The sequence below is a fragment of the Typopeltis vanoorti genome, chromosome 14 (genome assembly GCF_054136105.1).
Source record: "Typopeltis vanoorti isolate ZY-2024b chromosome 14, IOZ_Tvanoo_1.0, whole genome shotgun sequence".
Classification (NCBI taxonomy): Eukaryota; Metazoa; Arthropoda; class Arachnida; order Uropygi; family Thelyphonidae; genus Typopeltis; species Typopeltis vanoorti.
In genome coordinates, this window is record NC_143562.1 from 46,013,053 (window position 1) to 46,027,136 (window position 14,084).

A 14,084-nucleotide genomic window follows, 5' to 3' on the forward strand; every position below is an offset into this window, starting at 1 on the left:
AATTATATATTTCTGTCAAATCCTTCTTTTCCATCTATCAACTGTAACCCATAACCATTATGGGTTATGTAACCCATAACCTTCAATATGTCTTCATAGGAAGCATTCCACAGGCTTGTTACTATCTTAGTCAGTTGTCTCTGGATCCTTTCCGCTATGTCCGCATCCCCAACAAAATCAGGCCAAATCTGAGTACATTAAATCTAAATGTGGCATTATTAAAGCCTTATAAATAGGAATAATAACCTTCCTATCCCTGCTTGTCAGTGTGTTCTTCAACATTCAATCTAATGAGCTATTTTAGTCACTTGTGTCATATGCCACAATCATGGCTCACTGCTCGTATCAATTTTCAGTTCCATCAATGCAGTATGCAGCTTTGTGATCTCCTTTCCTTCCCAAAGTGCATGACCTTAAACTTTGCAACATTAAACTGCCAGCCATTATCTTTGCCAATACTGCCAGCCTTCCCAGTTTTGCATCTTCAACAAACAACTGGACATTTCTTCTTAAATTATTTCTTACATCACTGATGTACAAATTAAATAGCAGCAGCAAAAATACAGAGCCTTGCAGTACACTACTAATCACCTGCTTGTTATCTCCTGGATTTAATTCCCCTCATTCTTTGATGCCTGCCCATCTGCTACTATTTTATCCATATCATCAACTTCATTCACTCAAATTTATGTAACAGGGTTCCATGTGCTATCCTAGCAAAGTCCAGCTTTGTGATCTCCTTTCACTCTATAGCCATTTCCTTTATCCAACTCAGTTGTCACTTTATAATTCCGGCTTTTACCAACATCTCCAATATTTTTAACCACCACTCCCCACATACTGATGGTCTGTTAATGTGTTACCTCTGTCTTGGAGCCTCCTTTATGTAACAGAATTACTTTGCCCTTTGTCCACTCTCTCAGCACTTTCCAAGATATGCCGAGACTCTTCAATCTACTGGACTATTTCTACTGTATACAATGGTGCCTGAGAAAAACCCATGTTTGCTTTGTATGTTTTTTTTTCTTCCCTACCTTTGTACCCTGTAAAAGGTAACACTCAGGAATAGATGGACAGGAATATGATACTCCATGGGGGGAAGGGGTGGCAGCAGCACAGCTTTGTAGAAGGTGGGTCATGCTTTAATAATTTATTCACATTTTACAATGAGGTGACAGCAGAATTGGATACTGCTGGACACTGCATATGACAGAATGCTGCATAGAAAACAATTATGTATGTTGCAGCAAATGGGAATGGATATGAGGCAAGTGGCATGAATGGGGGTGGGGTCAGACATCAGAAGGTTACCATGGTGGACTGGAATCAAGGCAAATGAGGGTGACCAGTGGAGTGCCCCCAGGGCTCTATACTAAGGCTGCTACCATCTAATTTGTACATATTAATAGAATAGTAGAAAATTTAAAGGGGTATATTCAGCTGTTGGCTGATGATGCAAAACTAGGGAGGACAATAATTGATAAAGGTGACTTAGATATCCTGCAGGATGATATAAATAACATGGTAGTGGGTAAAGGACATTGGTTGTCAAATTAATGTTGCAAAATGTAAGCTAATGCACTTTGGGATGAAAACATTACATACATTGTATCATTTTGATGGTAATGGATTACAGGGTCCTGGGGGGGAGGGATGGTGGATAGAGTCCTCTGTCAAAATAGCTCGTGATCAAGGACCTATACAACAAGTAAAATATTTCAGCTATTTAGGCAGAGTTTTTAGTGAAAAGGACAAATCAAATTTGGAAATATACAATAGAATAAGCAAAGGTATGGTGGGGAGCCAGTTGAATAAATTTACATGAAATAAGAGAAATTAGCCAAAACTCCAAACTAGCAGTATAGAAGACACTATTCAAACCAGTTTTAAGTCATAGATCTGAGAGTTGGGTAAGAAATAAAGCACTTGATCAAAAACTAAAGACCACAGACATGAAAGTTCTGAGAAAAATTGGGAGAGTGAAAAGATGGCATCAGTGGCAGAATCATTAGAAGTAAAGATATTAGAAAGGAGCTTGACACTGTTAGCATTCAATAATGTATGACTAGGGCTAATCTAAGGTGGCATTGGACACTTAAATAGAATGGGTGAGGAAAGGTTAGCAAAACAGATGTTTGATGACAAGCTTTCTTTCCAATCTTCAATTTTGTATTTCTGTGTGATTGAAGATTGGAAAGAAAGCTAGTCCATGTTTATGAAACTGAGAGCTGTCAAGTATTAACACAAGAACATTGCAAAATAGTTGTATTTTATTTCATTGCTGGATAGTTGAAGTTCATGAAATCAACTGTTTTTAATGATTTTGGTACCTCTTTTAAATAGAAAGTGATATTGCTTGTAAGTAAGGTATGATGAAGTTACAGGTATGAGTTGTCATTTTCTTGGCTAACTGTGAGCAAGGAAATTTATTGTCACTGCTTCCCAATGTGGAAGACATGCCTGCAAAATTAGCCATGTTTTCTGTTATATCTGTTTAATCTCTGAATGAATAGATCTTAACTTTTGCTTTTGCAGACATTTTGTAATTAATGTCAGAAAGGATTTGATTCAATGTTTTAAGATTCTGTACATGTGTGAGCAAGCATGATGGTCACTATAGTTTCAATATAATTTTATATCTATACTTTGTTAATAAAGTATAAAGAAAAGAAACTTAGTTTTCAAGTATGTAGCATAGTAACTGTTAACATATTTAACACTATTTTTTTCAGACTGAAACAAGTACCATTCAAAATGAGCAAACATTACAACATACTTATGTAGAAAGCTTCCAGGATTGAGAAATGTTTTTGTTAAAAAATACCAATTTTTTATTGTGCTTAAGGGTCAAAGCTGTATAACTGAGAGGAGACCTCCACATAGCCTTTAAAGGAATGCGGAGAACCGACCAGGGCTTCTGACCTAATGTCCAATCCTCACCTTCTCGTGGTGCACCCTGTTGGGTATCTACTTTGATACTGAACGAACGAGGATGGGCTGGCAATTTGGGATTTAGCCGACCAAATTGTATTCTTATTGGTTAAACCAAAATAAAAAATGATGGTACAACATGACAAAATTTCATGCCGGCTGGGGCGTCGCCCGGTTAAACAAGGCCCCCGTTGTTTTCGCCAGGGAACCAGGGCGAACAGCGAAAAGTCAGCTACTGGAACAAATCTGAAAACAAACCCCAACTCAACATCACCAGAGTTAAAGATCGGTACTATCAACGTAAGAAGCCTGAATGGCAAAGAAATGGAGCTAGCTGAGGAATTAGATAAGTACCAGATCGACATAATAGGGGTGACTGAAACAAAAAAGACCAAAACTGGTGAGATCTTTCTGAGCAATAAATACAAAATGTTATATTCAGGCAATAACAATCAAGGAAAAGAAGGAGTAGCCATAGTATTCAACACAAAATACGAGGCTAATCTTCTTGAATGGCAATCAGTCTCAAGTAGAGTAATGTGGGCAAATATGAGAATGGGGAACTGGACAATGAGACTTATTTGTGCCTATGGTCCCACAGAAGGTTCTACTAAGGTAGAAGTGGAGGAATTTTTTGAGGCTTTAGAAAAAGCAACTGACACAATGAAAAAGGAAAAGTTGGTCCTTGTTGGGGATCTAAATAGTAGAGTAGGAAATGATTGTGAGACATACAAAAATATTTTGGGAAAATTTGGAGAAAAGAGCAAAGCTAATAATAATGGCAAATATCTGTTGGATTTCTGCTCAGGACATGGACTGGTTATTACTAACACCATGTTCCAACATAAAAATGTGCACAAATTCACATGGAGAGAAGAGGCTAGGAATAAGAAAAGTCTCATTGACTATGTTATTGTTGATAGTGATGTTTTCTCCCTGGTGCAGGACACCAGAGTGTACAGAGGATTTGAAATTGGAAGTGATCACTATTTAGTCTTGAGCAGGATAAAATTGAATTTCATATTGAAAAGAATAACATGTAAGAAAGTTTTAAAGCGAATAAAAGTTGAGCAGCTCTCAGATGTAAACTGTAGACTAAAATACAGAAATATTATTGAAAAGAAAATGAAAGAGTTTGAGAACAGGAATCAAACCTTGGAGATTCAGTGGCAAACTCTGAAGGAAACATTGATTGATTCTGCCAGAGAGGCATGTGGTGAGGTTGTGTGCAAAGATAAAAAAATCAGAACTCCCTGGTGGACACAGGAAGTTAAAGAGGCAGTGAAGGAAAAGAAGAAAGCATATCAAAAGTTCCTGGCAAATAAGTCAGCTTTTACTCTTACAGAATACAGAGACAAATGTAAGAAAGCTAAACAGTGTGTAAAACTAGCTAAACAAAAGTCATGGGAGGACTTTGGCAAGAATATAGAAAATAAATATCAAGAAGGTGGCAAAATATTCTGGAGGTTGTTGAAGAAGCTTAGGAATGGAGGAAAGAGTGCTGTAAAAGGAATTAGAGATGATAAAGGTGAAATGAAAACAGGAGAAAAAGATATCCTTGAAGTATGGAGTAATTACTTTGAAAAACTGCTAAATGAAACAAGCAGTGATGACAGCACAGTGATAAAAAACACTGACCAGGCATGCAGTCAGGAATACATATCTATACTTGAAGTAGAAAAAGCCATCAAAGGCTTGAAATGTGGAAAGGCAGCAGGAGTAGATGATATTCGACCAGAAATGCTGAAGTATGGGGGTATAAGAGTCTTACAGTGGTTGCACTGCATAGTTCAGAAAGCCTGGACAGAGGGACGAATTCCCGATGATTGGAGTAGAGCTCTCATAGTACCCATATATAAAAAGGGAAATAAAACTGAATGTGAGAATTACAGAGGTATTTCCCTACTGAGTGTTCCTGGCAAGATCTATGCAAGTATACTTGAGAAACGGTTGAGAAGAATTGTGGAAGAAAAGCTTGGTGAAGAACAAGCTGGATTCAGGCCAAATAGAGGCTGTCAGGATCAGATCTTCACTTTACGACAAATAGTCGAGAAAGCATGGGAATATAACAAAGATCTGTATTTAAGTTTTGTCGATTTGGAAAAGGCATATGACAAGGTGCCAAGAGAGAATCTATTCAATACGCTGCAGTTATATGGTGTCAATGGGGCATTATATCAAGCAATACTTAGTCTTTATTTGAGTTGTGAGTCAGCAGTTAGAATTGAAGGAAGTACAGGAAGATGGTTTAATGTTAAATCTGGTGTGAGACAAGGATGTACATTATCCCCTCTGTTATTCATTATCTATATGGATCACATTATGAAGGAATGTGGTATTAAACCTGATATTAAAATTGGAGATGTTAATGTCAGCTCTTTGCTTTATGCGGATGATGTTATACTTCTAAATAAATCCGCTACAAGTCTGCAAGATTCTCTGACTAAATTGAATAGCTGTTGTAATAGATATGGTATGAAGGTCAGCAATAAAAAGACAAAGACAATGAAAATAGGCAGAATCATTGAAAATGTCAACTGTGTTGTGAATGGAGAACCTGTGGAACAAGTAAAACATTTCAGCTACTTAGGCACAATTTTTACTGAAGATGGTAAACTAAATATAGAAATAGACAACAGAATCAGCAAAGCTGGTATCGTAGGAAGTCAATTGAATAAATTCATATGGAATAAGAAAGAAATTAGTCGGAACACTAAATTAGCTGTATACAAGACTGTGTTCAAACCAATTTTAACTTATGGATATGAGAGCTGGGTCAGAAGTAAAACACTTGACCAAAGACTAGAGACCGCAGATATGAGAGTCCTGAGAAAGATTAGAGGCGTGAACAGATGGCATCAATGGAATATCATATTAAAAATGAGGATATTAGGAAAGAACTTGACATTGTCAGCATCCAGGAATGCGTTAGCAGAGCTAATCTAAGATGGTATGGTCACTTAAATAGAATGGGAGAGGAAAGATTAGCAAAACAAGTGTTCTCTGCCAGGTTGGCAGGAAAACGACCCAGAGGAAGACCAAGATATAGGTGGATTGATACAGTACAAAGTGCCTTAGACGATAGAAATATAAGATCTGATAATGTTGGAGTCTTGACAAGTAACAGACTGATTTGGAGGAAAATTGTAGATAGGAAGTTAGTAATGATGTAAATTTTTCATATAGTACTATCATATCCTGTACACCCCTTGAGGGTACATGTCAGGAATTTGATGATGATGATGATGAAGTTTAATAAAACAAACAAATTTAACACTGCAAGTTTTGTATGTCATCAGACTTATATGATCAGATGGACTGGCAAGTTATACAAAAAAACACTAGAAACAATTAATTACACATATTAGATATTATCAGAACTTCACAATTGGTAGATACAAATAAGCAACCGGAATAAAAAAAATGTTAAATTAATCACTGTGTTGAAAAACAATGCTAGTTGTTGCTGTCACATTCTGTAGCTAAGCACATGTCATATCCTAGGTTTGTGGTAGTTAGATTTTTAATGAACAAAGATCAAACTTGGTGTCGGATTAACCCTTGATTTTTGTTACATTGTGTGGGGATCCTTAGCATTTCAAATTCTCCTTTGAATTTTTCTGTAAAACAATTATGATCAATATAAAGCATTTTTGTTTGTTGCCAAAGTACTTGATGGCTTTTGTTAGTTGTATGGATACCAAATCTGATTTATGATGTCTTCTTTTTTATATGTCTTTTACATGTTCAGACATCCAGATTGCCCCCGACCTTCCTAACTCACCTACATAACAAATACCACAAAAGCAATGAATCTCATCAACAAGTTTGGTCTACCTTCATTAAAAATCTAACCATCGTGGACACAGGATATGAAATATGTCAAGCTACAGAATGTGACAGCAACAATTAGCATTGTGCCAATACATATACAGTGATTAATTTAATAGTTTTCATTCTGGTTACTTATTTGTATGTACCAATTGTGAAGTTCTGATACCATCTAATATGTGCAATTAATTATTTCTAGTCTCTCTCTACATATTTTTTTTGTGTATAACTTTTGCCAGTCCCCCCCCCCTGGCAACGTTAGCCTGATGACTTATGAAACTTATAGGGTTATATTTGTTTATTTTATTAAACTAGTTATTTATTTAACACTAGTTTAATTAGTTATTTAACTAATTAAACTAGTTTAGCCCTTTCTACAGATACTGCTAAACCACAGAAGCTTACATATTCATACTTACACACTTTTAACAAAATTTATTAATTGTAACTGATATTTTTTATATTTTTAAACACCTAACATGTTATAATAAAATAAAAAATAAAAATTACCAAATCTGGCCATAATCTTATTCATCCAACCTACTCCTTCACGGCATGGAGTACACTGAAAATACAATTTATAATTTTATCCAAAATATTAATCAACAAGCAAAGAAGAAACTTATATCAAGTGGCAAAGGTAATTTAAGGTAGACTTTGCCGATATCAGAATTCAAGGGAGACACACTGAAATTATTATCAACTAATAAATTATCACCATTTACCATCAACTTACTTATTGACACACACTTACTACCTTCTCCCAAAGCTTTCTATATAACTGATGCCCCAAAGATATTTTTGCAGTCTGGAACTCTTCATCTGAGTTTCACATTTAATTCAGTCCATCCAAGGATTAAATTTACTCTTGAAAGAGAAGATAACAATAGCCTCCCAGTCTTAGATGTTCTCATTTGAAGATAACTTAATAACTTAACTTAATCAACAAACAAACTGATGCTGCTTCTGAATCTCAGAAGTTGGGCACTATCAAAACTTTAGTATATCATGTGCAGTCCTTATGCTCCACTGACTCCCTTCTAAAAACAGAATGTCTTTCAGTAGAGCTACTTTCATCTCCAATGGCTACAACCTCAATATCATCACCAAACTGCAAGTTTTCGCCAGTCCTCTTTCAGAAGAGGTTTCTCATCTCCATTCCACATGTCAAAGGTGAGTCTTCTCAGACTCACCTTTGACATGTGGACCTGAGCAGACTTCTATGCTGGATTTACCTTCAAGTCTACTTCCACCAAATTTGCAAATTCATTCTTACACTCTCTAAAGGATGAATACCTTACTATTTCCTATCCTGTAGTTTACAGAATTCCTTGCTTAAGTATAATCTTTCTTATTATAGGCAGAAAGGTCAGTCTGCTCTAATATGTCTAGAAGAACATCAAGATTATATCCAGCTTGAAGCTTATCATCATAAGTCAAGTCTTACCAGTCACACTATATACACTACGCAAACATTTACTAGAATAAGAATAAAGTTTTATATAACAGCTAATTTTTATTAGACAGACTGTATTAAAAAAAAAAAAAAAAGTGAGGCCCATCTTCATTTCTAAACATAAACAAAAATGATTGTCTAAAATTTTTCCAATTTTGCTAAGTTATTCTGCTCAATACTTCTCATGATTGTGTTAAATAATTTATTTGTTGATAATTTGCGTCTTTTCATTGAATTATAATAGTTAATTGTAACTATAAGAAAAATATAGATTCAAGCTCTCCTTTTGCATTTAATATTATATTATAACATGTTGTAAATTTTCAATAATTATTCTATTTTATTTTGTTTAACTGTGAGCATTGAAAATAGTCTGAAAAAGAGATAAAATTTTGCTTATATTTTAATGTAAATATTTATTTCCAATATAAGTGAATTCCATATTTTGTTTGCTTACATTATGTCCATCTCTTACATATTAATAGTTTGTAATATTAACTTGAAACTACTATGAAATATGAACCTACCACAACTGGGCTCACAGGTCAAAAAATAAAAAGTAGAAATCTAATTATTATTATCATCGGGACTTGACAAATTATGCTCGACAAAAAATCTTACTCATGACAAAAAAAATGTACTCACCCAAGCACTCCCACCCCATTTTTTTTTTAAAATTATATGTCCCATTAAGTCAATAGGAGTGCCATAAAGTGATTAGTAGCTGTGTATCATTGTTTGCAAAATATTTCCTTTGTGTGAGAAACACACAGAGGAAATACTTTTCTCTTTTCACTAAAAGTGAGGAAATACTCAATTTTCTACCAACTGCAGGGTGAAGCCTCTCCCGTTGCTGGAGGTTTTGAGTCTACCATGGTGACTCAGTCCATATTGGGAGAAGACAATCACAAACATCCATGCCTAGGCGGGATTCAAACCCGCAGCCTGGAGAGAGGATATGCTAACCACTCAACCAACCAGGCTGGCCTATATATATATATATTGGGGTGCTTAGGGGTCAAAGCTGTATAACTGAGAGGAGACCTCCACATAGCCTTTAAAGGAATGCGGAGAACCGACCAAGGCTTCTGACCTAATGTCCAATTCTCACCTTCTAGTGGTGCACCTTGGGTATCTACCTGGATACTGAATGAACGAGGATGGGCTGGCAAATTTGGGATTTAGCCAACCAAATTGTATTCTTATTGTTTAAACCAAAATACAAAATGATGGTACAACATGATAAAATTTCATGCCGACTGGGGTGTTGCCAGGTTAAACAAGGGCCCCCTGTTGTTTTCGCCTGGGAACCAGGGCGAACAGCGAAAAGTAAGCAACCAGAACAAATCTGAAAATACACCCTAACTCATTATCACCACAGTTAAAGATCGGTACTATCAACATAAGAAGCCTGAATGGCAAAGAAATGGAGATACCTGAGGAATTAGATAAGTACCAGATCGACATAATAGGGGTGAAGGAAACAAAAAAGAAAAAACTGGTGAGATCTTTCTGAGCAATAAATACAAAATGTTATATTCAGGCAATGACAATCAAAGAAAAGAAGGAGTAGCTATAGTACTCAACACAAAATACGAGGTTAATCTTCTTGAATGGCAGGCAGTCTCAAGTAGAGTAATGTGGGCAAATATGAGAATGGGGAACTAGACAATGAGACTTATTTGTGCCTATGGTCAAACAGAAGGTTCTACTAAGGTAGAAGTGGAGGAATTTTTTGAAGCTTTAGAAAAAAGCAACTGACACAATGAAAAAGGAAAAGTTGGTCCTTGTTGGGGATCTAAATAGAAGAGTAGGAGATGACTGTCAGACATACAAAAATATTTTGGGAAAATTTGGAGAAAAGAGCAAAGCTAATAATAATGGCAATTACCTGTTGGATTTCTGCTCAGGACATGGACTGGTTATTACTAACACCATGTTCCAAAATAAAAATGTGCACAATTCACATGGAGAGAAGAAGCAAGGAATAAGAAAAGTCTCATTGACTATGTTATTGTTGATAGCGATGTTTTCTCCCTGGTGCAGGACACCAGAGTGTACAGAGGATTTGAAATTGGAAGTGATCACTATTTAGTATTGAGCAGGATAAAATTGAATTTCATATTGAAAAGAATAACATGTAAGAGAGTTTTAAAGTGAATAAAAGTTGAGCATCTCTCAGATGTGAACTGTAGACTAAAATACACAAAGATTATTGAAGAAAAAAATGAAAGAGTTTGATAACAGGAAAGTTTGAAACCTTGGAGATTCAGTGGCAAGCCTTGAAGAAAACCCTGATTGATTCAGCTAGAGAGACATGTGGTGAGGTTGTCTGCAAGGATAGAAAAACCAGAACTTCATGGTGGACACAGGAAGTTAAAGAGGCAGCGAAGGAAAAGAAGAAAGCATATCAAAAGTTCCTGGCAAATAAGTCAGCTTGTGCTCTTAGAGAATACAGTGACAAATGTAAAAAAGCTAAATACTGCGTAAAACTAGCTAAACAAAAGTCATGGGAGAGGGACGAGGTCCCGATGAGTGGAGTAGAGCTCTCATAGTGCCCATCTATAAAAAAGGAAATAAAACTGAATGTGTGAATTACAGAGGTGTATCCCTACTAAGTGTTCCTGGTAAGATATATGCAAATATATTTGAGAAACGGTTGAGAGGAATTGTGGAATGAAAGCTTGGTGAAGAACAAGCTGCATTCAGGTCAACTAGAGGCTGTCAGGATCAGATCTTCACTTTACGACAAATAGTGGAGAAATCATTGGAATATAACAAAGATCTGTATTTAGGTTTTGTCGATCTGGAAAAGGCATATGACAAGGTGCCAAGAGAGAAGCTATTCAATACGCTGCAGTTATATGGTGTCAATGGAGCATTATATCGAGCAATACTTTGTCTTTATTTGAGTTGTAAGTCAGCAGTTAGAATTGAAGCAAGTACAGGAAGATGGTTTAATGTTAAATCTGGTGTGAGACAAGGATGTACATTATCCCCCTCTGTTATTCATCATCTATATGGATCACATTATGAAGGAAAGTGGTATTAAACATGATATCAAAATTGGAGATGTTAATGTCAGCTTTTTGCTTTATGTGGACGATGTTATACTTCAAAATAAATCTGCCACAAGTCTGCAAGATTCTCTGACTAAATTGAATAACTGTTGTAATAGATATGGTATGAAGGTCAGCAATAAAAAGACAAAGACAATGAAAATAGCCAGAATCATTGAAAATGTCAACTGTGATGTGAATGGAGAACATGTGGATCAAGTAAAACATTTCAGCTACTTAGGCACGATTTTTAGTGAAGATGGTAAATTAAATATAGAAATACACAACAGAATCAGCAAAGCTGGTATGGTAGGAAGTCAATTGAATAAATTCATATGGAATAAGAGAGAAATTAGTCGGAACATTAAATTAGCTGTATACAAGACAGTGTTCAAACCAGTTTTAACTTATGGATCTGGGAGCTGGGTCAGAAGTAAAACACTTGACCAAAGACTAGAGACCACAGATATGAGAGTCCTGAGAAAGATTAGAGGCATGAACAGATGGCATCAATGGCAATATCATATTAAGAACGAGGATATTAGGAAAGAACTTGACATTGTCAGCATCCAGGAATGCATCAGCAGAGCTAATCTCAGGTGGTATGGTCACTTGGGTGAGGAAAGATTAGAAAAACAAGTGTTCTCTGCCAGGTTGGCAGCAAAACGACCCAGAGGAAGACCAAGATATAGGTGGATTGATATGGTACAAAGTGCCTTAGATGATAGAAATATAAGATCTGATAATGTTGGAGTCTTGACAAGTAACAGACTGATTTGGAGGAACATTGCAGATAGGATGTTAGTAATGATGTAAATTTTTTCGCAGGAATTTGATGATGATCATGATATATTACCATTATGCATATTCTTCTGTTCTTTGTTTAGAAAGTTTTTTTTTTTTTTTATTAAATAAAAAATATTTTATTTTGTCTATCGGTAACTACTCACCACCTGGCAAAATCTACTCACCATGGACAAGGGTATTTGTCGAGCTCTTATTATTATTTCTATTTTTATTTCTCATATATCTAATTAACAGACTTCATAGTCAAAGAGTAACAAGAAACATGAAACAGAATAATGAAATCTTTGACTGGCAAATGAGTCCAATTCAGGCCTTATACAAAACCTAGGAGTTAACTAGATATTATCATAAAATGTGAGATAATACTAAAAGTGCCATGTTTTGGAGTTGAGATGGTGTTATATTGGGGAAGGAGGAGGCTAAACTTTTTCAGATGTTTCATAAATGCTCTTGGTATTGCTCCTAGTGTTCCTATGACAATTAGAACTGTTGTTGGTTTCTTGTTCCAGTCACTGAATTTTAATCCCAGATTGCTATATTTGGTCAGTTTTTCATGCACTTTTTTCTTCTACTCTACTATTCCCTGGTACTGCCACATCAATAAACCACACATGTTGTTTGACTACAGTGATTTCGGGCATATCATATTCCAGATGTTTATCTGTCTGAATTTTAAAATCCCATAATATCTTTGCATTTTAATTTTCAATAACTTTTTTTAACTGTTTCCTAAGGGGTTTGCAAGTTGGGAAAATAATATTTTCTACACAACTCTAGTGCACAGCTTTTGCTACCCAAGCATATCTTTGTTTACAGTCTTATCATTATTATGAATGTGCCTCCATAGTATCCAAGTGCTCATTGAGAGAGGACCCATTTACACACTCATACTTAAATACATATTACATCTCTCTCTCTCTCCCCTTGAACACGATTACTGAAGGTGTACTCACAACATTTGATGGTAATCCATTCTAAACAATCACCACAAGAAAACAACCTCAGTGCTTTCTAACAACATTCCAGCTACTAGCTTCCAAGGATGATCCCACATTCTACCACCACTATAAGCTGCAAAATCTCATTTATGTCTATACTATAAGATACCCTTAATAACTTGTATGTTTATATTTTTATCATATCTCCTCTCCCTATCTATTCCTGAAACTATGAAGACCACATTCAATCTGTCCTCACATGCATGATTTCCATTAGGCTGAATCTTTTCAACTGTCTCCATATCTCCTTAGAACCCAAGTGACCAAATCTGTGCAGTAATCCAAATGTGGTCTTATCGCTGTAAAGAGGGAGAATAACCTCCTTATTCTTATGTGACTTCTAAACTTTAACTCATCTTTACTTTTTCTACCATCCAAATTCACTAAGGTCACTCTTCCATTGCCATTCTTCCTTTCATTTGTTACAATAAAATTTTCTCAGATTTCCTTTGGTTGTTTGGCTAACTTCTTTTCATAATCTGTTATAGCCTTCTTCATCGTGTCTATGACCTCTCCTTGCCTGTTCCTTATGGTGTTCCACAATCTCCTCATAATTCTTCCAAAAATTCCTATCCTCTTTTTATGCAGCTTATGATTTCAATTCAGTGTTATCCAATTACCAAACACCCATGCAATTAATTCTAACTCTGGGGATGCAGTCAGATACAACTTCCTTTAGATGCCTTTTGACTAATTCTCGTACACTGCTGATTCCTCTACGATGCAGTTTTTCATGCAAAGGCAATGCCTCATGCTGCCTTCTCAGTTTATTATAATTACATGCCTTACAGTATCATGTATGCCTCTTCTTAGGTCAAAGCTCTTAAATACAATGTCACCCCCCCCCAAGTGAAAACCACATGATTATTCTCACCAATTGAAGGCATAATATTTACTCATTATATCCAATGTTCTTTGTACTGTGAGTCCCTTCCACCATGAGTTGCTTAATGTAGTTATCTGTGAGGAATTCCATAAATTCATTTTCTCTTATTTTACATT

The 14,084-nt window shown here is 35.7% G+C and overlaps 1 protein-coding gene across 1 annotated transcript in view; it reads right to left on the reverse strand.

The window, feature by feature from the left end:
* The window catches only part of LOC150099421 (NADH dehydrogenase [ubiquinone] flavoprotein 1, mitochondrial-like), a 242,170-nt gene that overhangs the window by 18,891 nt on the left and 209,195 nt on the right, over positions 1 to 14,084 (reverse strand). The window contains exon 10 of the mRNA XM_090404424.1: positions 7,273 to 7,327. Coding sequence (XP_090260550.1) covers positions 7,273 to 7,327 — 55 coding nt within the window. The remainder of the gene's footprint in view (positions 1 to 7,272; positions 7,328 to 14,084) is intronic.